The sequence below is a fragment of the Camelus ferus genome, chromosome 20 (assembly GCF_009834535.1).
Source record: "Camelus ferus isolate YT-003-E chromosome 20, BCGSAC_Cfer_1.0, whole genome shotgun sequence".
NCBI lineage: Eukaryota > Metazoa > Chordata > Mammalia > Artiodactyla > Camelidae > Camelus > Camelus ferus.
The window spans coordinates 26385434-26409249 of record NC_045715.1 but is presented as its reverse complement, the minus strand read 5'-3'; the positions used below and the strand labels follow the sequence as shown (position 1 = coordinate 26409249).

Genomic DNA, 23816 nt, shown 5'->3' with positions numbered 1-23816 from the left:
AGCTCTGACAAATGAGTGGAGACACTCCTCATCACCCCCAGCCCAGTCGCTGAGACTCAGGTCCATGAATCTTTGCAGCCATCACATGTGTGGCAGGTGTCCAAGCGCAGTGCTCAGCATACTACAGTAACATCCCAGTTCCCTCTCCAGGAAGCATGCTGCAGCAGGTCTTTAGATTTTAATTTCTTTTTATAAATATATACAAATACACTTTGCAGCAACCATAAATCATACGTGCTTATTGATGTATGATTTTGTTTTCATCTTGCATGGCTCTCACCTCCTTACCCAAATCATCCTCCACCCCACTTCCACCCGCAGGTAACCTATCATAACAGCTTTGTAGATACCCATTCACGTCCCCTCCATGCACATATGATCATGTGTATATGCACACGTGTGCGCACACACACACACTCAATTACATACATACACATGTATGGGAGGCTCTTGCCACTGTTTGACCAAACACCAGATCATTTATACCCTTTTTCCCCCATTGTCTTCATTGCTTCCTTTCTTCTCCTGTCCTACTGTGTTGAATAGTTAAAATTTTGGTATTCCCTCTCTGCAACTGTCTCCCCTGCCTTTTTTCTGATTATTGATTTGCTAGACATATTTTTAATCTTCTAGAGTTAAAAAGTAGCTATAACAGTGTCTGTAGTTGTTCCACATCCATCCTCTTCCACCCACATCCAGGGCTGTGGCTTAACTCCCCATTGGACAGCCTCTCACCTGGTCTCCAATGTTAGTATTGCTTAAAGTTTTAGTTTTCACACACACACACACACATATACAGGGTTCCTGTGGTAGCTAATTAAATATTTTTACATAAATACTCTTTTTTACACTCATCCTTGTTGCTTTTATCTACATATTTCTCTGTGTTGATTTTTCTTCTCAATGGTTATAATGATAGTTTTGACACTCATATCATTCTTATTATATGCCAGGCACTCTTCCAAGCACTTCACATATGTGACCTCATTCAGTCTTCACAACAGGTGCTGTTATTATCCCTGTCTTGCAGATGAGGAAACTGAATCACACTGACATTCATGGCTTACCCAGAGCTGCTCAGCAGATGGCCCAGCTGGTCTGCAAACTAGGGAACCTGGCTCCAAGGTCCAGGCACTCTTGCTTGGCTGCCTCTCTGTAAATCCTTCTGGAGAGAGGGGTCTGTGGGAAGTAAATACTCTTAGTACTCTTAGGATGGAAGATGACTCTTTTGTGTCCTCTATGGATGATAGTTGGACTGTGTATAAAATTCAGGTTGACAGTTATTTCCCTGTCATCATCTCCTGGACCTCCTGTTGTCATGGGGGTGGGGAGCTGCTGTCTTTGTTGCTCCTTAGCAGGTCCCCTGGAAGCTGGTAATAGTGACTCTTTTTCCCTGAAGTTCACTGTGATCTATCTAGGGGTAGATTTATTTCTATTTTTCCTGCTCACTGCTCAGAGTGCACTGTCAACCCACGGGCTCGTGTCTTTCTTCAATTCTGGAAAATCCTAACTGCTAGCTCTTCAAATATTGCTCCTTCACTATTGCCTCCATTCCCTTCTACTAGGACTCTTATCAGACACGTGATGAAGCCTCTCAGTCTCTTCTCTGTGACTCTTAAGTGCTTTTTCCATTTTTATCCCTTTTGCTTTCTGTGCTATGTCTGGAATGGGTTCTTCTATACTCTCTTCCAATTCACTAATTCACCTTTAAAGCATGTCCTGTCTGGAGTTTGGTCCCTTATTCCTTCTATTTTTTTTTTATTTCAATGACTATTTTTCATTTCAAAATTTCTTTCCTATCCACCTATTCTTATTTCATTGATGCTTGTTTCCTGCATGATTTCTTTTTCCTTTTATTTTTTATGGAGGTACTGGGGATTGAACCCAGGACCTCATGCATGCTAAGCATGCGCTCTACCACTGAGCTATACCCTCCTCCCACCATTCCTTTTAAAGAAAATGTATGCCTTCTCTCTTAATCTCTTTGAGTATTCTCAACATACTTATTTTTGAAGTCTGTCTTGGGAGTATAGACCGGCACAGTCATGATGGAGAACAGCACCTCAAATTAAATATACAGAACTGCTGAGACCCAACAAAGGAATTTTTCTTGCAGACTTACAAGACTACATGTTCAAGGATGGTTATCACAGCGCTATTTCTGTTAGTGAAGGGGGTTAGCAATCTAATTGTTCCAGCCTCAGGAAAGGGAAGTAAAACTGGGGGGTACACAGCATGGAATGTATGTAGCTGTTCGAAACTGTGAACTGGACACACATATAGCAAAATTGGTAGCTGTCAAAAACACAGTACTGATAAACCAGTAGGAAACAGAATGAGATCTGCAGTACAATGTTACTTTCGTAGCTTAAAAACTGTGCAGAAAACTCATGACACAAATTGTAAGAATGTATACAAAAAAGGATATGCATCAAACTACTTAGAATGTCTGCCTTTTGGAGGAAGAGGAATGGGACATGGGGCATAAGGCACAGGGATAAAAATGCACACACGCTCACACACACACACACACACACACACACACACACACACACACATTCACAGTTGGGGCTTTGCCCAGACTCACAGGGGTGGTGTGCAGTGTACTGAGGAGTAAGACTGACTCAACCCTCTGTGTTTCTGCATCAATAAATGTCTTTTTTTGCCTGAAAATAATGAAAAATTATTTTCATCTGTAGCAAATTCCTATCCCAACTATTGATCTTGCTATCTTTTTTTTAGTGTTAGATTTATTTATATGTTTTGGCCTTTTGGTGGGCAGGTCTATTTTTAATCAAATACATTTTATTTCTTTCTCTTTCTCCCTGTCCCTTTGTCTGACAGACCCTCCAGACCCCCAATCCAGAAGCAGCTCTAAGAAGGCCAGTTTGGAGCGACGGCTCCACGGCAGTCTTGGGACGGGGATGTGGCCCATCTGGGCAGAGAGTCGGTGGGCAGCTTGGCTTAGCAAACAGAGAGGCTGAGTTTGCTCCTTTCTTCTGTCTTGGGCTCGCAGTGGCGTGAACCACAGCCCTAGGCGACATCGGGCGGCCCTTGCTTTTCCTCTGTCCCCTTTCACTCACAGGCTGGGTGGCGGGGAGTCTCACCCGAGACCTGCAGCTTCAAACCATGTCCTGCATGGTGCACTTTTAGTCTCCTTCCTGCTTCTGCACCGGAGCTCTGAAGGTTGAAGGCTTAAGCTCCACTTACCATTTTGTAGTTCTGACCCACTTCCGGTCTTCAGAAATATGTCTTGTAACCCAACCAGCAAGGTGGTCTTGATAATCTCTTTTTTTAAATTTTACCCACCATTGCTATGGTGGGAAAGAGTTGGTTCCTGCCTCAATAGATTTTTCACATTATACAAATGAGTTTAGATAAAGCCCGATGAAATACTCATTAGCAAGAAGGAGATGAATATGCCTGATTTTAAGGCTTCAAATGATGTGCATCCTCCTGTTTACTGGAAATTCATCTAGGGATTGCACACTTAATTTATGCTAGGCCCATGCTTTTTACAAACAGCCTTCTAAGCAGCTTAGGGAATCCAGCCTTTGGTAATCACGATCCTCTGTTTAGAGTACAGAGAAATCACATCACAGCCAGAATCCACGCTCCAAATTGAGAATCACGAACTAGACTTCCCTTTCAAAGGGGCCCCTCCCCCTCGGGCAGGAAACACTGTGTGTTCTTCCCACACCCAGTCCTGCTACTGAAGTTTATTTTAATTTGCTTGTCCTGGGATACAATAGCAGTGCAGTCAAACAGAGGAAGAGATTTTTCCCTGGGTCCAGAGCCGTTGGTAATTATCTAGGACCCCGGAATCTAGTATAAATAGAACTCCGTCTCCCCACAAGCCCTGCTCCTCCATTCAAGCCATCCCTTCCAGCCCCTGCCCCAAACCAACGTGTACCTTCCTCACCCTCTTGCCCCAACAGTTCTCTTTGACTGGAATGCGTTTCCCAACCCCACCTTAACCCCTCTGCTCTTCTCAGAATGCACTCAGTTCTCAGCCTTAGTGATGATGCCTTTCCTGATGCCACTAACCCACCCTTCCCTCCTCTCAGCTTACCTCTGCCGCTGATTGACGTGTAGCCACTTGCCCTTCAGGACCTGTCACCTTGTGAATACAGCATCCTTTCAGTATGTCTGCAAGTGGCTTGCTGCCTAAAGCTAGTGCCGTGTGTCATAGATGCTGGTGTGTTACCTCTTGATCCACCCAAGAGTATTGAGATATAGTAAAGCTGATATTCTGAGTTATATTATGATTCCCATTTTTCAAATGATAAAATTGAGGCTTAGAGATGTTAAGTAACTTGCCCTTCTAGGAACTAGCAGAGTTGGGATTTGAACTTTATCTACTGACACATTTGTAATTACTTTCTAGTACAACCAAAATGGCCAAGAGGTTTACCTCATCTCAGATCCAGCTCCAAGTGACTGGTTAGAGCTGCCAAAGTGCTGGGTTGAAGAGCCAAACTCAGGCTCAGCAGGAAAGCAAACCTTCCGTGACAGAGGACCAAGGTCAGCCATGGGTTCAGCTTTTCAAACGAAGAGCACATGGGCCACCTGTGTGCCGTACCCCACCCCAGGCTAACTTTCTTGAGCTAGGACAGAGTCTTCCACCAGTCTGTGTATTCCACCACACTTAGAACACAGAGCTTCACACAGAGCGGAGGAGCAGTGACCAGGTACTGCTTGATAGTAGCATCAGCACCACATCACACAGAAGCTGCACGAGCAGCTCCAACAGCTGTCCTAGAGGAGTCATCAATGGTGGGCTCTGCTCTGAACCCACTAAGTAGCTTTTGCTCGGTGAGGAATCTCAAACTAACACACATGCAAAATAGTGTGACACTTAAGGAAACTTGTTTCATCCAGAAAACAGAGTATCAGTGTAAAAAAAATGAGTTTTGCTTCTGCATGATGATAATACCTTTCATATGAACTACCACTTTGTACAAAGAAACTATACACCACGCAGTGCACCGCCTCCACATACCCTGCACGTGGCTGTCCTTAAGGTCATGCATCTCTTCTGGAGGGGGCTCCCTACGGGTCGATGCAGGCTCTGCGTACCCATGTCCCCTGCTGCCACCCCCAGTCTGTCAGCTAATGAATCCGGAAGGGAGAGGTGTCTGTAGCCTGTACTGTTGTAAATTACTGGAGACAGAATTACTAATTACCACCGATCTCCTACAAGCAGAGCTCTCCTCCCCTTCCCGGCTTCCCTCCCAGACCATCTCTGCCTTGGGCTGGGAGTTCTCTTTCCGTTTCATCTCTTTTCCATACCTCAGGACAGCGATGGGTCCAGGAACCCAGGCCAAAACCAGCAAATTTATCACTGTGCTAACGACAGCGAGCTGCATGCTGAGTGAGTTCTGCAGTCCCCCCTCAACTCCTTCTTCTGCCAAAACCTGTGGAGCTGCAAGATCCAGTGACTGCAGAGGCCGTTATCTTCACATGAAGAATGGCTCTTTTGGAAGATGCAGTTAGGGATCAGCCACAAGGCTATTTGTAGAAGCTTGTTTGGGAAGATCTCAAAAACAAAAATGGCCATGTGGTGGGAGATGTTGGCCAACTGGCCAAAACTGAGCATCACTAAACGTATTTTAAACCTACCTTTATCAATATGCAGCATTATAATGACCCATCTTTTGTCCCCTGAGATGACTCGTTGTTCTGGGAATAGATATCTATGTTTGCATAGTTTACAGAATGTTCAGTCTTAGTGGCAAAACTCCCCTGTTTATTTACATGAGCAGCATTTCCCAGTCTGGGGTTATGGAGAATGCTTAACCCCGTCATTCCCAAACAGCTTCCCCAAGATTTGGGAAGGGGAGCCTGGGCATTCCGACAGGAGCAGAGGAAGCCGTGACATCCTAGGCTGAGACCCTACTGAGAGGCACGTTGCTGGGGAGGCATGTGGTCAGCGAGGCCAGCTGTTGAGGATGCTCTTCGGCGGGGAGGCTTGTTATCAGGGAGGTAGTTTTCCAGGGAAGAAGGCAGCCTAGGGTGTGCTCTAAAGGAGCTGGTCACTGTCCAGTTTCATTAGGAAGCAGGGACCAGGCACATAAGAGGCTCACGGTGCAAGACACCTGTGCCAGATACCCAAGAAGCCAGCCAGGCACCAAGGCAGCATTGGCGCTCCCTACAGTGGGCATGAGAAAGCCCTTGATGACCTCCTAGAAATGAAGAGGTGTGTCCAAATGGTGTGCTGTATTTGTCACAGCACTATTTCCTATTTGAAGAATGTGCGTGCCGTGCCTCTTTAAAAATCAAGTCAGCGGTGTTTGCCACAGACTGGAGTTTCAGCCCAGCACCACCCCTGGGCCCCAAACTTCTTCACTCTGCGTGTACAGACAGTAGGGTCCTGTGGCTCAGAGTGGGGAAGACAGGCCCAGCTTTCCAGTCTCATTGGCTGCAGGCTCAGCCAATACTCATCCTTAGGCTGAGTTTCCACCTCCCAACCTTCCTCCCATCACTTTCCCTAAGTTGTCTCTCTCCCCTCCTTGGAATTATGGTGTGATTATTGCTTCTGCCCAATTCTTAGCTTCGTCTCTGTGCATGGTCCTCTGCAGTGGGGACATGTGGAAGGCAAGGCAGACTTGCACTATGATGCACCTGGAGACAGCGGCCTCCCAGGGGAGCTGAGGAACTGGTGATTCTTAGCCCAGAGAGAACAAGTCTAAGCGGAGAAACCATAGCATCCTCCGACGTGTGAGGGGGTCTCACTGCTAGTGAGAGAGGATCCTTTCTCTGTGCTGTTCTAGAGAACAGGCCAGGTCCAAATCAGAGAGTTACAGGGAAGCAGGCATCAGTACAGATCAGTAATTCCTTCCATACTATTTAATCAGTGGAGCAGAGATGAAATGACCATTTCATTTTGTAGAAGGGATTCCTAAATCGGGTGGGAAGTTAAACTGAATGGCCTCTGCCATCCCTCTCAGTGAGAACGTTCTAGGAGTGCCCTGGACTTTCAGGGAGTGAGGTTTCGTGTGACTGCTTCACTGTCTGCTCATCTTCTGAAAACTCAGTTCAGCTGTAGCCTTTGAGGCATAGAATGTACTTTATACAAGGAAAGAAATATACTAGCAAGGAAGCAATGAAGTTCCCAGGCTCTCTCAGCATCCCTCATGGCCTGATCTCATCTCCCAAGTGGGACATGCGGTACAGACCACGCTGACATCATGACAAGTGTGCAGAGCCCTTGGACATAAACAAACCCCCAGGCTGCTGTGTCACCCACTCCTCAAGCACGACATCACAGAGTTTTAGAGACAGAGGAAGCCTGGAGAGTGTGTCATCCCAGCTGCTGCCCAGGGCAGGAGTTCCGCATCCAACAGCCTGACAGAGGGCTGCCCAGCTTCTGCTAGAGCACTTTCCCAAAGGGGCTCACTGCTTTGCCAGGAGGGTTACTCCGTTCAGAGACAATTTAATCCACATTGAGACAGTCCTCATGGTGAGCTGTTTCTTCCTCATTGAGACCCAGGTCTGCCTCCGTTTGACTTGACTCTTACCCTGAGCTGTAGGACAAGAAAAATCTGTTCTCTCATCCACATGACGACGTTTAGATTTTTAAAGATGGCTGCTATCTCTATACCTCCAAGTAATTATTCCCTGTCTAAATGTCTCAAGTCACTATTTCTCATTTGGCGTGGTTTCAGACCCCTCACCATCCCAGTTGCCATCTCCTAAATATTTGCAATTTTACTAATGTTCCTTACAAAATTTGTTCTAGCTCCTAGAACAAATACCAACTGTGGTCTGACCACTGTGGAGCACCGTGGAGCTCTCACCTCCCTTGATCTACACACTGCATCTTCGTTAATGCAACATGGAATTACAGGTGTTTCATACCAGATCAACTGCTGTGTTCATAGGAAGGTTATCGTCAACTAAAACCACCATCTTCTTTGTTTGACACAGTTTCTTACAGCTTAAAATAAAGAAGTGGATTTAAAGGTGGCCCTATAAATTATTAAAAGATCAAATCTTGCCTCCTCCTTCATTAATAATGGACAGGACGATTTAAGAGACTAGAGCTCTAGCAGAGATTGTGAGTGACAGACTAAGACAACTGAAGGCAAGTTGATTGAATCCAAACATGAAGTGTGTATCTGCCTTGATGTGCCAGGACCCCAGGCTTTGCAGGCCCTTCTTCCAGCACAATCCAGGGCATGGAAGGGCTCTTCTTGGAAGCTATGCCCACCTTTGTCTTTTTTACTCTACCTAATTTTTTTAGCTCGCCTCCTGCTTCTGAGGCCCCATCTTCCTCCAGCCCACTGAAAACTCACTAGGGTTTCCTTTGTGTCTTTGCCAGGTCGCCTGAAGGAAGAAATCACCCAGAGGCACGTGCAGCAGGTAGCTCTAGGTGGGTACCACGTGGAGCCTGCAGGAGGAAGAGGAAGGTAACACAAGCCGATCTGTTCTGGGGAACCCACACGCAGCTGGAGGATGCCCATCCCAAGCCCCCGGGAAGGTCACGGGAGTGGAGGTTTGCTGTCAGGGCAGCTTTCTTTGGATGCCCCTCCTCTCTGGGACGAGGCTCCCCAACCTGTGTGCTTGCTTCCGGCTGTCAGTACCTGGCCCCCCATCGTCCCCACTGCTACCTCATCCTCCTGACCTTTTCCACCCCACACCCCTACCTAAATTCACCCCCTCTGTCCCAGCTCCTCAGGGTCCTACTCTGAGCTTTCTAGAACCATGACTAGTGATGAAAACAGCCACCAGTGGCTGGACTACCTCTAAGCACTGACTGCTTTATGCGCATGGCTCGGTTTACCCCCAGCAATCCTAAGAGATAAGTGCATTTTCCAAATGAAGGCCATTCAATGACTTGCCCAAGGTCACAAGGTTAGTAAGTGTTGAAACTAGGACGTGAACCCAGGTCTCTGAGTCCAAACTGGGTGCTGTTAGTCACCATGCTGTTTACTGCCCACAGCAATGATGGACCCACTTAATACATTCATAATACAAACATTCAGCCAACGGAGTGATAGTCTAAGAGGCCCTTGGCACCTGGCAGGCAGTGGGCACTTGCAGAAAATGTCTCCTTTTGATTCGTGACCCCAGGAAATCACCTCAGAGGAGTGTGCAGCTCCTGTAAGGCTGGTGGAGCTGGTCTCCTGGGCGGAACAGCATGTGTTCTCTCCAGCTAGCCTGGGATCTAGCAGTCCATGTATTCTCAACAGCGAGGCTCCCCTCGAGATGGCCTGGCCCCTGGAATGACATGCAATTGGAGAAATGCTGCATCCAGGATCTCAAGGGGGAAATGGATTTGAGCCCCACTGTCAGGAGGAGACTCCATTCCACCCTAGTAACTTGGATTATTGGGAAGGCGGGTTGTTTGGTTTCAGTCGTAACAATAATAGTATCTGACTAACTACTGATTGTGTGAGAAACCTAGAACCAGGAAGCCTAAGACACGCTGACGGAGCTTGAGCTGTCCCCTGTAGGCCCCGGGACTGCGGGGTCAGGCAACCGCGCCAGGCCTGCCATCCCAGCTCCGGACACCTGGGCTGGGCTGGGAGCTGAGGCCTGCCGTGTGCCTTCTCCAACATGCAGTGAGGGCTCCCCAGGGCCCTGACACGTAGGGCCGGGCATGGGAAGGGCACCGTGGCCTCTGTTGGGAAGCCATGCTAGGCGTAGGTCACCGATGGGGAGGCGCCCCTGAGGGTTGCCTTCTGGCCTCTTCTCTTGTTGAATGGAAACAATTAGGTGCAAAACAGCACTCAAATAATTCCGAGGGCTGTCCTGCTCTAGGGCCTGGGGAGCCATTTCCACGGCTTTGGGGCCAAGAGGGGCTCCATCCTCTCTGACCCCGTCCTGACCCTGCTGCATGGCTTCAGCTGCAGACTCCTCCTTAATTCACTCTGGTCACCTCTCTGGGAGCCTTCTTCTGAAGCGTGGCAGGTGTCAGATTCAGCAGGGCCAGCTTCACCTAAGTAATTGGCAAACTTCAAATAGAAAGCACTTTGGCTGAAAGTCTAATTAAGAGCATTTGAAATACCTATTTCTTTTAAAAGCATACTAGCCCAATTAGAGAAGTGTTACCGTCTCCCAGCTGCCACTTGGAGATCAGATGCCATGCTGCTATCCAAATACCTTAGCAGCTTGTGTGACGGGGACCCGCCGGGACGCATGTGTCCCAGACGACCGCGTTTCAGGAGGGACTTCTTCCTGTGGAGAGAAAGCTCCCGCTGCAGCCCTCTTACAGAGCCCTTTCCTGCCTTAGCCCTGCCCCTTCAGACTAGCCCTGGGGCTGTGCCGGGACTCACGGCTCTGTGAGACCAAAAACGACTCACTCGGTGTGTCTGGCTTCCTGGTGTTCTGTTCACAGTGTGGGCTCTGGTGAGGAGTGAGGCAGTGACCACATCTGCCCAGTCCATCCATCTCTGGGGTTTTTGTCTGTGTGGTAGCCCTTCCCCTCTGTGTTCTGTTCCTTTGCTTCTCCTCTCTCCCCTCACCCTCCCTTTGAAGCATTCCCTTTGGTACCATTTCTTTCTTTTGCCTCCATGTTCCTAAGTTTCCATGAAAATGTAGGTGGGGTTGGTTGGTTGGGTTTGGGTTTTTGGGGGGACAAGGAGGGTTGCAGTGGGGAGGGCGGGAGTAATGAGCAGGTCTGAGCAGGAGAGGGTTTCTCAGGGATTTTGCATAAGAAGGTGTCTCTGTATGAGTAGACATACACCCAAGAAAATGTGCAGAAAGGTAATCTCATATGTCTGAGGAGCAAGGATTTACTGGTGAGGTGAAAGGTGCCATGTGGAAGAGGCGGTATATTGCTGTAGGGGGACCAGATCCAGGGACATGCGGGCACTGGCTCGGCCCACATCAGGACAGCGAGCGAGACAATTTCAGGAGGCTGGGGAGCCACGGGCAAATAAAAGTTAAGTTATATAAGCTTACAATGAATTATACTTAAAAACAATGGTAACAAGTACTTAAATTGTATCACTTCCTTATGAATTTACTACATTTTATATTATCTCTCCCCCTGACGTTCCTTACAACTCCTGCATCTCTCTCTTGGAAACCGGGTTTCAGGCTGTCTTCTGTGCCTCTCTTCCCAAATCCATGCTCAGGGACATCACACCGGCCTCTTGCAATCAGTCAGAGGGGGAGTATTTACACCAGGGAAATTGGCAAATATGATTATAAACTGGGGCTTTTTTCCCAGGTGGTGCATTGACCACCACCACTGGCATACACATAAGCAACCGTTGAAAGGCCATTTCTATGACTGTATGTGTGCTTTTTTTTTTTTTTTTTTTCATTGAGGTATAGTCCGTTTACAAATGTATGTGCTCTTATGCAGACTTCCATTCCCCTTCCTGGCTGAAAATCCAGATTACATGCAGCAGGCTCTCTCTTAATTCACTGCCTACCTGAGGAAACTCTGTCTTTTTGAAAGTCAATGAACAGAGAAACCAACAGAGACAGAGTGAAGCAGAAGAAGCACTGGGCCCAGTGGGCCCCCTCGATGTGACAGCCAGAGTTGGGCAGGGGTGGGGGGTCCTTTAAGAAAAACATCAGTGACCAGTCCTAAGAATAGCATCAAGAAGTAAAAGTTGCTGGTGGACTTAGAGTAGAGCTTAACCCCACACACTGTTTCAGGCAACAACGAAACGATATTATTTCTCAATCAGGTATCATTTGGAGATGATTCTAATTGAACTAAATCCAGCTAGCTGAGTTGAGAGTGCTTTGCTGAATTCAGTTCTGTGTTTTTCCCTCTTTATTGTACTGGCTACCCTAAATAGTAAAGTGCTGTTGGTAATACAGATGGGACCAATCAGCAAAAGTTTCTTGAGTACCTCACTGTGTGCCAGGCATGATTCTAAGCTCTTTACATGTGTTTTCTTCTTTAATCTCTTGAAATCCCCTTTTGGGAGAGACTACTAGTACCCTGACTTTACAGTTAAGGCCCAGAGGGATTACGTGACCTACCCACCTTTGTCCCACTAAAGCTGCAGATGCAGACGCAGCTCCTAGCCCATGCTGTAGCTGCCTCCCTGCACTGCCCTCCTCCCCGGGCTCAGGGCCCATGGAGGGACAGGGAGCCAGTGCCTGCCCTCAGAGAGGACGTAGCCGGCCCAAGGGGACGTATACATTAAAAAGCTAACTCTTTAAGTTCAGGTTTAGGCACATATATTACTCTATCCACTGTCTTCTTCCCACCAAGCCCCAAACCAAGTCAACCTTGACCTCTCCCATGAAGCCTGGCTTACCCCCTCCTCCCCAGTCCGATTTGTTCTCCGCCTCACACACCTCTGTTGAAGCACCAACCCTGTTTGGTAATTATTGCTTTCCATAGTTCTTCTCCACGTTAAAATGTGAGCTCCTGGAAAGCTGGGCACCACCAAATTCATCTCTGTACCCTGAGCAGCCAACACAGGCAATAAGCAGGGCAAATCCATGCTTCCCCCAATGATTCCCAGACTCACACATCTTGCAAAAGTGTGATGAGACATTTGAACATAAAATAAAATAAGTCCATTTAAAAGAAGTGGAAGCAGTAAGTGCCTTTGGACCCCACAGCAGAGCAGATTACTGGCAATAAATCTGACTCTCTCTTATCTAGCCACTAGGCAGAAAGAGGAGCGCCCAGAGTTACACGGTTTTCATTTTCTGACAACAGGAAGCATAGTCATTAATTTATCTGCAGAAATAGAATTTCTTCTGGAACAAAACACAAACCAGAATTTATTGCGAGGACCTTCATATAAAGGACACAGAGTGACGTAGTGAAGGATGTTGTCAACTGCAGTTTTACAAAAGATGCGAAATGTTGCTCAACAAGCTGATTCTCATATCCACCGTCTGCAGGAGTGAGAGGCCTGGCACCAAGCACGAGTCATTGAAAGTGTTTCTGTGCATGGACGAGGCCGTGTGCTCCACATTGAAACCAGGGGAAGGCGCCCCAGGAACGCGGGCTGTGCCCCTTCTCTGGTGTCTCTTCTGAGCAACGTTTTATCAGGGGCAGGCTCTCCTTCAGCTCACAGTCAAAATTCTACCAAGTACCCATGATTAAAATTCAAAAGGCATGTGGCAGGTGAGAGGGACAGGCCATCAGAGCTTCAGGAAGTTAACAGAGAGAGTGGCCCCTGGGGTTTGTCACCAAGGCCATGGGCTTGAGCTGGAAGACCGGGCAGGATTCAGAACCTCTGGGAAGAAGGTGGGGATGGAGGGAAGTTGTGTGTGTGTGTGTGATATGTAAGTATGTGTATGTGGGGGATGTGTGTTTGTGTGTGTGGCGTGTGCTGGGTTTTGTGTGTAGAGGGGCAGGGGGAGGGTGACTTTCCTGAGGAGTTGATTTGAAGTAGTTGAGGGAGAGGTTAAAATGGTGAGGTGAGCCCATTCCCTGAGAGCCTTGGATCTGTTCATTCATCTCATAGGCAGTTGAGCCACTGCACATTTTTGAGCAAGGAAATCTTGGTCAAAGAGGCCTTGTAGGAAGAGAAAGCCCCAGGCAGTCACTGGATTCCTCAGCATTTGCTGAATGACTGATGAGTAAATAGTCAGCAGCGCCCTGAGGGTCCCCCCTCACCCCAAGCCTTCTCTTGGCCCCATGCTGGCCCGAGGCCTCCAGCCATCTCTGAATGAACTGCCACAGACACTGCCCAGCGAGACCTGAGGGCCTGGCCCCTCGCAGGTGGGTTACTTTGTTCTGATGGAGGTGGGAGGTCACCGCCTCGAGGAGCTCGCGGTTGTGCCCGACGCAAGCTGTCCACATTGGATGACACCACATCTTTCTCTGCGTTTCTCCCTTGACCCAACTTCTGTGAAAACATAACCTACCAGAATATTCCACTGCCTCTACTTGTAGGCGTGTTTTTCACACACTGTTACAGATGAGAGCAATAATAATAAATGATTAATAAATCAAAAGCAAAAATCCAAGAACATGACATTGGCAGGTTCCAAATGGCATCTGAGATTCCCCCACGAATACTAGCCTCCTCCTCCCCCATCCTCCCTCACCACCCAGGAGCAAAGATCCCTTGCACAGAAGCAGCCCCTGGGAGCAGCCGTTGTGGCTGCACTGCCCCGTGGGGCCCTCAGGTGTGGTGTGCCCCACCTGACCTGAAAACCAGGCAGTGGCAGCGCTGAATCCCAGCAGGGGCCTCAGGGAGGGTTGGGAGAAGTCCTGAGCCCAAAGGCTCCCTTTTCACCTTGTTGTTCCAGCTTGAAGTGCTCCAGGGAGCATTTCCTCCCAAACAGAATTCCTGCAGTGACCTCTTGTGGCACCCCTGCTGTTCTCCAGGAGAAGCCTCTGCTGTTGTCACTTCTCCCATTTGGTATAAAATTGCTTAAGACCAAGTCTTGAAATACTTTCTGGAATTCTGCACCTGGGGACCACAAATTTGAGAGAAAGCGAAAGGCTGGACTGTCATTCACTTATTCACCAGATTTCACTGAGCACCTATAATGACCCAGACAGCATGTGGGACCAGGAATTCCAGGATGTGGAGAGGAGCCGCTGCTTAAGACGGACCTGGAGGGGACCTCCCAGCATCATGCAGCCCAGTGGTGTTCGGAATGGGCTCTGTGGGACCCCGTGTTCTGCACAGCCACTATGGGACCCCAAGGTGAGGGTGAGGGAGGCCAGTGTGCAAGCAGCAAGACCCCAGGATGTACCCCTGATTCAACCAAAGCTGTTCCTCCGCTTGCCATTAAGCCTTTGTTTGAAGAAAGGGTTCTGCAGTTCTCAATACGTCTTCCTCCCTTTGGAACTGGTGGTTCTTTTTAAGACATTTCCAAAGTCAGACAGTCCCAGATTCCCTTCCCCAGAGCTGTCTCAGTTTCCCCTGGGCTCACACAGAACTCTGCATACACTTCTCTATTCGTCTTTTATCCATCCTCCCAACCCCGGCACCGGACCTGGCACATTCTACGTCCTCCATAAGTGTTTGTTGAATAGATCAGTGATATTTAAGACATCAGATTTTTGCCTTAAAGATTCACCAGCTAAGGGCTCTGTACCTAGGTTCCAACATCTGTACAATGGGGTGGTTGGACCAAATGATATCCTGTGCCCAGCACATTCCCTAAGACTTAGCTGGTGTCTACTGATGCCTCATTGAATAAAGAAAAAAAATGAATCTAAGATTCCTTAGCCCTCAAGTGCTGTGACTTTACCTCTCTGTGAATGCGGAGTTCCTTAGGACGTACAGAAAACTCTCACAACCTTGGTGAGGAGGTATGTCAGGGTTCGGATGGATTTGAGATGTTTTCATTCTCTCTGAAATGAATTATCAGAATGCTGACCCCTTGGGGTGAGGCAGAAAGCAAAGGGAGCAGCTGCCCCAGAGGCTGAAGTGGCCTCTCAGTTGGTTCCAAAAGGACTCAGGTGGCTCTGTAAGACCAGTGACAAGGTCTCACTACCTGGGTCGGTTCTAATCCATAGGTGCTTGTGAATATAGGGCCAGCTTCAGTGATACGAGGTCCTCGGCCGAATTTCCAGGCTCAGGATGGAAGCTGGGAGTGAGAAGGAGTCCCCACCCCATTTTCCCGCCCAGCTCCCAAGTGCCAGGGCTCCAGACCGTTTGAGTAGTTCCAGACTCCTTCGGCTGCCGTTCTGGGGAGCGGAAGTAAGCTCTGGGCATCAGCCTTGGGCCCAGTCTTGAAATGCACCCAGGTTTAGTGAAAAGAGCACTCCCTGTAGAGGCAGAACCCTGCTTGATTGCATCTCTCCCATTTGCTGGTCATGTGACATTGGCCCATTAACCTTCCTGCAGTTGTTTCCTTGTCCATAAGAGAAGAACGTCCACTCCCTAGGGCTGATCTCAGTGCTGAGACAGGTGTCTATGTGATGGAGCCGAGGACAAAGCAGATGCTCAATTAATAGATGGACTCTGACTCTGGGAGCCAGGAAACCAAATATGCCAAATGCCTGGGCAGGGGGCACAGCCCCAAGTCACAGTTGGCGTAACTGATGGAGGTCACCATGGTCCCACAGTCACATCTTTCTACCCACGTTTGCTCACAGCACCTATTAATCACTCTTTCTTGCAAAACACAGTCAAGCCCCAGGAATGGTCTGTCTATTCCTTTGAGCACTTAGTCACTGATGATCCTGTTGCCAGTCACCAGAGCTATTTTTTTCATTGTGCAAATGTATAGGAACCGTGTGTGCTACTCTGACTGAATTAGGCATTTGACCAATGTCTTCATCAGGTGAGGCTGCTATAACAAATTACCATAGACTGGGTGGCTGATGGACCACAGAAATTTATTTTCTGCCAGTTCTGGAGGCTGGAAGCCTGAGACCAGGGTGCCAGCATGGTCAGGTTGTAGTGAGGCTCTCTTCGGGGTGCAGACTGCCAGCTTCTCCCTGTGTCCTCACATGGTGGAAAGAGTGAGCTAGCTCACTGGCCTTTCACTATAAAGGCTCGAATCCCCTTCAGTAGGGCTCCACCCTCATGACCGAATTACCTCCAGCAGGCCCCACCTGCAGATACCATCACATTAGTGATTCGATTTCAGCATGTGAATTTTAGGGGACACATGCAGTCTGTAACAATTCTAGACAAGACAAAATTCCAACCTCTGGATGTCAACTGCTAGACTAAGATGAATCATGGCTGGCTCCTCCATTCGTCCTCTCTCCCCTTTACATGAGAAAATCACCCCTTGTGCTTGGCCAGTCTCAGCCCAGGAAAGGTCTTGGTGCTTTGTAGGACCGATACTGTTGTGCTTGTAATGGAGCTGGGTAAGACCCTCCCATTTCCCCAAAGAACATATGATGAATTTGGAGAAGACCTTCTGACAGGAAGCTAGGGTCGTGTGTGCTCAGAGACAGATGATGGGTCCTGTGTGTTCCAAACAACCAACAAAAACCAACAAAAGTGGTGCTTCGAAAATACTATTGTCTGTTCAGGAAACCATGAGGGCACTGTTGTACAGGGGACATGCAGAGAGCAGAGCAGAGTGATTTCCACCACATGAAAAAAAGGAAAAGAGAAGAAGAGAGAAGTGAGTTGTGTAGGTAGATAGCACAGCATACCCACACACACACACATAATACACCACACACAACACACCACACACAACACACCATGCACACACACACACGCCACACACACAACACACACACACATTCCCAAGGATTCTTACCCAGCTTTCTGAGCGGTCTCCTTCAAGCCCTCTCCCTACCTTGGACCTCCGCACACATCACCCCCAGAGAAGAGGATGAGGTGGGCTGAAGGCAAACTGCTAACTCTCTTTAAAGAAATCCTCCTCAGAGACTTGTTTTGGCCCTTTTCTAACATTGATGTGGGTATTTTGGTTGTCCGGCCGCTCTTGCCATCTTACTTTGAAAATGTGCCATTTCTACTGTGTGGTCTGTCTCCGAATTCATTTTTGACTCTGATGTGTAATAAATTTTTGCCAAATGAACAGATTGGTTTACAAATTGGGTAGTAGCAGACAAGTTTTCCAAAAGTGGAGGGAGAGAGTTTTATTAAGGATTCTCAATTCAACTTCTGAAAGTCCTCAAATTTCTCTTATAAGCCACTCAGGAGAATCAACCAAACCCCCTTAACCATCATCATTAGAGGTTTTCACGGGAGGAAGGCCCGTGCTCTCCCTTACAGGCCTGGGGAAAACTGCCCTCCCCAGAAGGTCATATGTGTCCTGAGAACACTCCAGACTCACGAGTCTGGTGTGACAAAGATGTGACTGGGTTTTTCAGGGATGCCAAACTTCCTGCTAATTAATGTCTTTCTGAAAAGTCACTGAGATTAAGACACGTGGTCACCACCAGTTAGTGAGGCTAAAGTGACAGAGGGTAGAATTGCCAAGGGGCTCAGTCTTTGAGAGAAACCCTGAGGTCAGAAATGTAAGCATACTTCTGAGGAGTGAGGAGGCCTTAGCGGACTGGGAAGCAGGGAGTCGGGGGGTAGGCACGAGGAGCCTCGGAAAGAGTAGCTGCAACCAGGGAATGCTGCTGGAAACCAAAGGTGCAGCTGGGGTCCCAGCAGAAAGGACTGTAGAGAGATGGGAGAAGGAAAGAGCAGAGGTGACTGTGGATGGGAAGCAAGTAAGGAGACCAGACGTGAATGTAGTGTGCTCCTGAGGTCTCCCTTGTATTGCTTGCAAGGCCACACTGACCCTCTGCGTGGTCCACGCCCTCTGCCAGGAAAAGCAAATGCGGGATGAAAGAGGCCAGCATCCTGGGGCATGAGCATAGGCAGAGCGGCCCCCAGTGGCAGCAGATGAGGTTACTCAGGCAGGAAGAGAAATGGCCGGCCTTCTATTAGCAGAGTCCAGGCCTGTGTTTTGCTCCAAACAGGCATATGGAAGATTTTGATTGTACTAAAGTGCGGCCATCTGTGCTCTGGGAGGTGCCCTGTTCTCGCCGTGGCTGTGGTGTGAGTGTGCCCGAGAAATTATCAGCCACAGCCATGTGTCCGCAGGGCATTCATCATGCCCTGAAGTCTGAGCCTGCCCTGGGCAGCAGTGGTGGTACACGAAATCAACACCAAGACGGATGGTGGCACCGGCGCCCGTCAGCGTGTGATTACTCCAGCTGGCAGTAAATTTGAGCCATTAGACAGGAAATGATCTGATTGGGGAGCCAGAATCTTTGCTTCTGAGCTGCTGACCATTGTGGTAATTGAGCTACTGACATCATCAATCTTCAGAAGAATAGACACTTTGACTTCTGAAACCAGGTGAGGCTGAGTGACCTGGGTTCTGTGGGACAGTTTAGCCCAAGGAGGCCCAGAGTGGGTGTTCAGGAAGTGAATCCTTAGCTGGATAGCTGAGGCCACCCACTGGAATGCTTCCGTGGCTCTGCTGTCTTGTCTGCCACGGGAGAGCCTCATGACTCGCAGCCTCCTCCCACACGTGGCACTGGCCTTCGCTCTACAGAAGCCCATGGGGCCCCTTTTGGCTGACACCTGGTTGGAAACTTCAACACTGCCTCCTTTCAGACTCCTGGCACACAGTTAAGGAGACAGGCAGGCTGGCTCTGACGGTTCTGGAGGCTGAACTTGGAGAGGGGCAGACTCCAGTGGGTAGTATTGAAATCCTCACACCCAGGGGCCAGCTGCAAATGCCAAGAGGGCTCAGGGTGCCAGCGGTGGTTTTAGTGAGTAAAGGGCAGTCTGCCTAGGCCAGCCCTCGGGAGAGACTGAGGCTGTCCAGCAGCCCCAGCCCCACAGCTGAAAAGCATTCATGGAAAAGAGTGTCACCTTCAAATACCAAGGACAAGTCGGTACTGACTTCAGTGATCTGCCCCGTGGCTTCCCTCATTATGGGAATCACTGACAGAGGGAAAAAGTACCAGCTTTGAAGTCAGATGGAGCTGGGTCCTGACTCTAGCTCTTTTTACCAGTGGTGTGACCCCAGGCAGGTTACTTCCCCAATCAGAACTCAGTTTCCCTGCCTACAGTGGGGGTTGTGAGGATTATGCAAGAGCGATGGAGTGGCTACATGGTGGATATCATTCCTGCAAGGGCCAAGTGCAGGCAGCTCCAGCCGTACAGAGAGTGTGTCTTCCTGGATGCAAACCCCTGAGTCCCTTTTCCCGTGGTGGTTTCCAAAGATCTGGAAGGCGGGCAGGGGGCAAAGGGCCATGCCAGGACCCATATAGCATCCTTTCTGAACCCCTGCAGGTCCTCCATCCTCAGAGACTCCTGTGAGGAGTACTTGCATTGAAACTGAGCTCAGAGCCTGGAGTGGTGTTTCTTGACAAGGCGTGAGCATTGGAATCAAGGGGACCCTACTGTCAACTTCTAACTCAGTACATCCAGAGTAGTGTCCAGCGGTCTCCATGCTTTTACAAGCTCCTTAGGTGATTCTCATGGGCACTTCAGCAGAGAGCCACTGAACGAAAGAAAGGAGATTCTGCACATTTCAAACACTCACTGGCTGTGGGGGAGAGAGAGAGAGAGAGAGAGAGAGAGAGAGAGAGAGAGAGAGAGAGTGTGTGTAGGGTATGGGGAGGTGGGAAGAGTTATAGCCATCTTTCCAGTGTCCCTGAAATCATGCCAGGTATCAGGGGGCCCACAGGAGTGGCCTTCCCAGCAAGTGCCCTTGTTGTCTTTGTGCTGCTGGTTCCCAAATGCCTGACACTTCAGAGTAGGGTCAGCCTGGGATTGTTCATGCCTGCTTGAAGTTTCAGTTACTCTTTGACTGCTCAGAGCTTTGTCCATGTGTGACATTCAGATCTAGGGCCTGGAATGAAGCCCTTTTTTGCTTCTGTATTGTTCTGGAGCTGGCTGCCTGCACACTGTGACCTCATAGGCCACTCAGGGCTGTGACCTCCTGTGCTCCAGTCCCAGCCAGAATCCTGTGCTTGAAAGGAGGGTTCCCTGTGTCTCCTGTCAGGTGACTAGAAGTTGTGTCCCTGGCCACAGTCCCAGTGAGCACGGAGACGTACAAAGCCCAAATGCCCTTTAGTTCTTCCTTCTGCCTCTGTTCCTGCCCAGCCGCTATTGTTTGGTTCCCTTTGAGTTCCCAGCCCCTCTGTCTCTTGAGAGAGGACGGATAAGCCGAGCCTCAGGAAGCAGCAGGAGCAGCCAGGGGCTGTCTCCTGGTGGCCTCACGATACAATTCACAAAGCAAAGATCACTTTGCCAAGAGGCCCCTTTGGTTGTCATGGCAACGTGGATAGCTTGTGTCTGGGGGGATGGTGCGCCATCCTCCTGGCTGCCCCAGTTCCCTGGTCCCAGCTTTCTTTCCCAGATCCTTTCCACAGGCCCCCACCATGCTGGCGCCACCTCACACGAACTGCTCTTCAGTGTGGAGCAGCTTTGTCTTGACCAGCAAAACAACTGCTTGGCTTTGCTATCAAAGGAGTCAGTCACGCCGTCCATCTCCTCTAAACCCTCCAGCTTCTCAGTTCTCTCAAGGCTAAAGTCCCAACCAGGCCCTCTAGGTCCCACATAACCTGGCCTCAGTTTCCTCACTGGCCTCATCCCCCACTGTTCTTTCCCTTACCAACTGCCCCAGGCACACTGACCCCTCCTCTTCACTCTTCTTCAGACACACCAGGGAGGCACAACTCAGGCCCTTTGCACTCGCTGTTGTACTCTGCCCTGCGTTCCCATGCTGGTTCTCTCCCTTTACTCAGGTCTCTACTCACACGTCCCCTGGTCAGAGAGGCCCCCCCGATCACCCTACCTAACATGGCAGCCCTTCTCCCTTCACCGAGCTTTCCCTCTCCTTCAACCCCTGGCATCGTATCGTAGACTCGATTTTCTGTTGGCTTAATATTCACCTTCCCCAGGAGACTGCCCCAGAAGGTGCCACCCAGAGTCCACACTCATAAACATTTGTTATGCAAGTGGATGAATTCAAAGCCTGACTCTGCTATTTGGTAGCTCTATGGAAGTGAGCAAGCCACCTGGTCACCCTGAGCCTCAGTCTCCTGGTCTGGAACATGGTGACGACAATATCTGCTAGGTACAGTGGCAAGAATAAATGAAGCAGCACAGTGAGTAGGACCAGCACGTGCCCCACAGACTGCAGCTGACCTCACCTCCCCTTCTTGTGTCAGTGGTGTTCAGAATGCTCTCCTTGCCCTAGGCTCCGGGACACCCACACACTTGCAGTGGTGGCTCTGTGATCTGCCAGGGGGACCTGCAGGAGGCCCAAGGAAAAGACAGCCAGCGATGGGGTGGGGCTTCTACAGAAGGGTTCCACACTCGGGCTGGGGCAGCGCAGCTTCTGTATAGAAGACCAGGCCATCTCACCCTCCCTGCTACCTTCCCTCCGCTCCCGAGGCCTCAGAGAGACCGCCTCCGCCGGGCTGGGCGAGATGTCTCCTTCAGCCTCCCCTTGGCTACAGGAGGCCCAGCCAGTCACCCCAGAGCACGGTCTTCACTGCTTTCCTCAGGAGGGGTCCTTGGTGTGGGGTCAAAAAGTATTAAAGGGAGGAAGGCAATTCACAGCTCTTTTTTAATAGACTGGGAGATACATTTGCCCATTTCTGAAGCTGTTAGGAAAGGAAATACTCTGTCCACTTCAAGTTCCACCTGTTCGGTTTGATGTTGAGATGCTTCCTTCAGTCTATCAGGTCTGACATTTCCCAGAGAGGACCAGGGCCAGTGAACATGGACAGCATTGAGTGTGCCCCGTGCGTGGAGTCTGAACAAAGCACTGGGGAGATACAAAGAGCAGGGGGTCCAGTGCCTGCCTTCGAGGGGCTGGCCTATGCCTGAGGGACCGTGGGCTACAAGGACTGCAGGCCAGCTCATTAGGGCCACTAAATGCACCAGCACTAGGGACAGTGTAGTCTTCAACTGGGAAGTCTATGGTGTCTACATCTCTTGTGTTTAGATAATGGAATAAGACACTTGCTCAGTCAGTTGACAAGTGACAGTTGTCACTTGACACAAGGGACAGAGAGTAACAGGTGCCTGGCAGATAAACGATGGAATCCAATGTAAAGGCTGCCAAAATGGAAAGAATAAGGTCATGCCATAATAAGGACCTCTCAGCAGGCTAAACTCCCAGGGAGATGTTGCATTTGGGATCAAAAGGACGATCACTGAAATAGGATGCACCTTGACAACCACTTCATAAAAATAGGAAAGGGTTTAAACTGACCACAAGTGTCACAGAGGACAGTGCGAAACCAAAACAGTGCTGCTGGAAAACCAGAACTGCGCTAGGGAGGCTGTCTAGTCTAAACATTTATCTCTTTGGAACCAGAAAAAAAATGGGTTCAAATCCCAGCCCTGCCATCTATTAGCTGTGTGACCTTGGGTTATTCACCACCCTCTCTGAGCCTCAGAATATTACTGAAATGAGATAGTAATACCTGCCCTGCTGGGTTATTTTGAGGATTAGCAATAAGGGAGTAGAGCACCTAGGTGAGCGTCTAGGAGAACTGGGCAGAACCTGGCATATAAAAGGCACTCGATAAACAGGTGATTGTTAGTAATTCACCTCCTATAGAAATATAGAATGTAAAATTTTAAAAGCTAGGAGAACTCTTTTCTATACTGCCCCTCTCAGTGCTGTCTGGAGTATTACGTCTGGATTTAGGCTCTGTACTCTAATTGAAAAGTCACTATGTCATTGAGCCCTTAGATGAGGGAACTGGACAGAGTCAGCCTGAAACTAAAGCTCCAGGCGCATGTGATATTTCGTAGTTGTTGTTAAAGTATTTAAAGAACCATCAAATTATGAAGGAGGATGCTGTGCTCCAAAGATCCAAAGTAGAAGTGAAAAGTTAATGGGGTAGATCTCAGCTCTGATTAAGAGAAAACAGAGCTGCCCACAATGAGGTGTGCTCTCGGGCAAAGTAGTGAGCCCCCCCGCCCCGGCATTTTTGGGGCAGAAAGCAGATGACCATCGTCAGAAATGTTAGAAAAGAAATTTCTGAATCCAGAGCCCTTGCAACCAAACAAACCTGGATTTGGACCCAGGTTCCTGAAGTTAGCTGTGTGGCCTTGGCCAGATTAAGTTTTTTGAACCTCCATGCCCTTATCTGTAAAATGGGGGCAATAATACCTCCAATGAGTATTAGAAGGATTAAATCTGATTGCATTGAGAAAGTACCTGGCCCATAGTAGATTTTCCCCTCCATTGGAGTGAAATGCAGGGCTGCGTGACTTCTAAGATGGCTTCTGTGAGGCTAAGAAATGCTATACCATCACAGAGAGCCTCTGAGGGATGAGCAGACCCCACTACCAGGCTGGGAAAGGACAGGCTCCACACAGCACACGAGCAAGTAGCGTGCAGCCAACAGTGGCGGTCGGCATGCCTGGGGACACAGCCCTCACCTAGGTCTTGCCAGGGTCCTGTCGCCCGTCTTGTGGGCAGGGCATCTGAGCGTGGTTTTCAGCCCTGGGTGCACG

General features: G+C 49.2%; 1 protein-coding gene and 1 non-coding gene across 10 annotated transcripts in view; one reads left to right on the top strand and one right to left on the bottom strand.

Annotated features, from left to right (window-relative positions):
• The window catches only part of KIF6 (kinesin family member 6), a 296241-nt gene that overhangs the window by 248062 nt on the left and 24363 nt on the right, over window positions 1–23816 (top strand). For 8 of the 9 annotated variants that reach the window (XM_032463003.1, XM_014564323.2, XM_032463004.1 and 5 more), the window contains one exon: window positions 8324–8374. In XM_032463003.1, the coding sequence (XP_032318894.1) occupies window positions 8324–8374 (51 nt within the window). Of the gene's footprint in view, window positions 1–8323; window positions 8375–11317; window positions 17299–23816 lie in introns of those variants that run through there. The other variant, XM_032463007.1, reaches the window with a different exon arrangement.
• TRNAA-AGC lies at window positions 1864–1935 on the bottom strand. The gene has a single exon. It is a non-coding gene; the product is annotated as a tRNA-Ala (tRNA).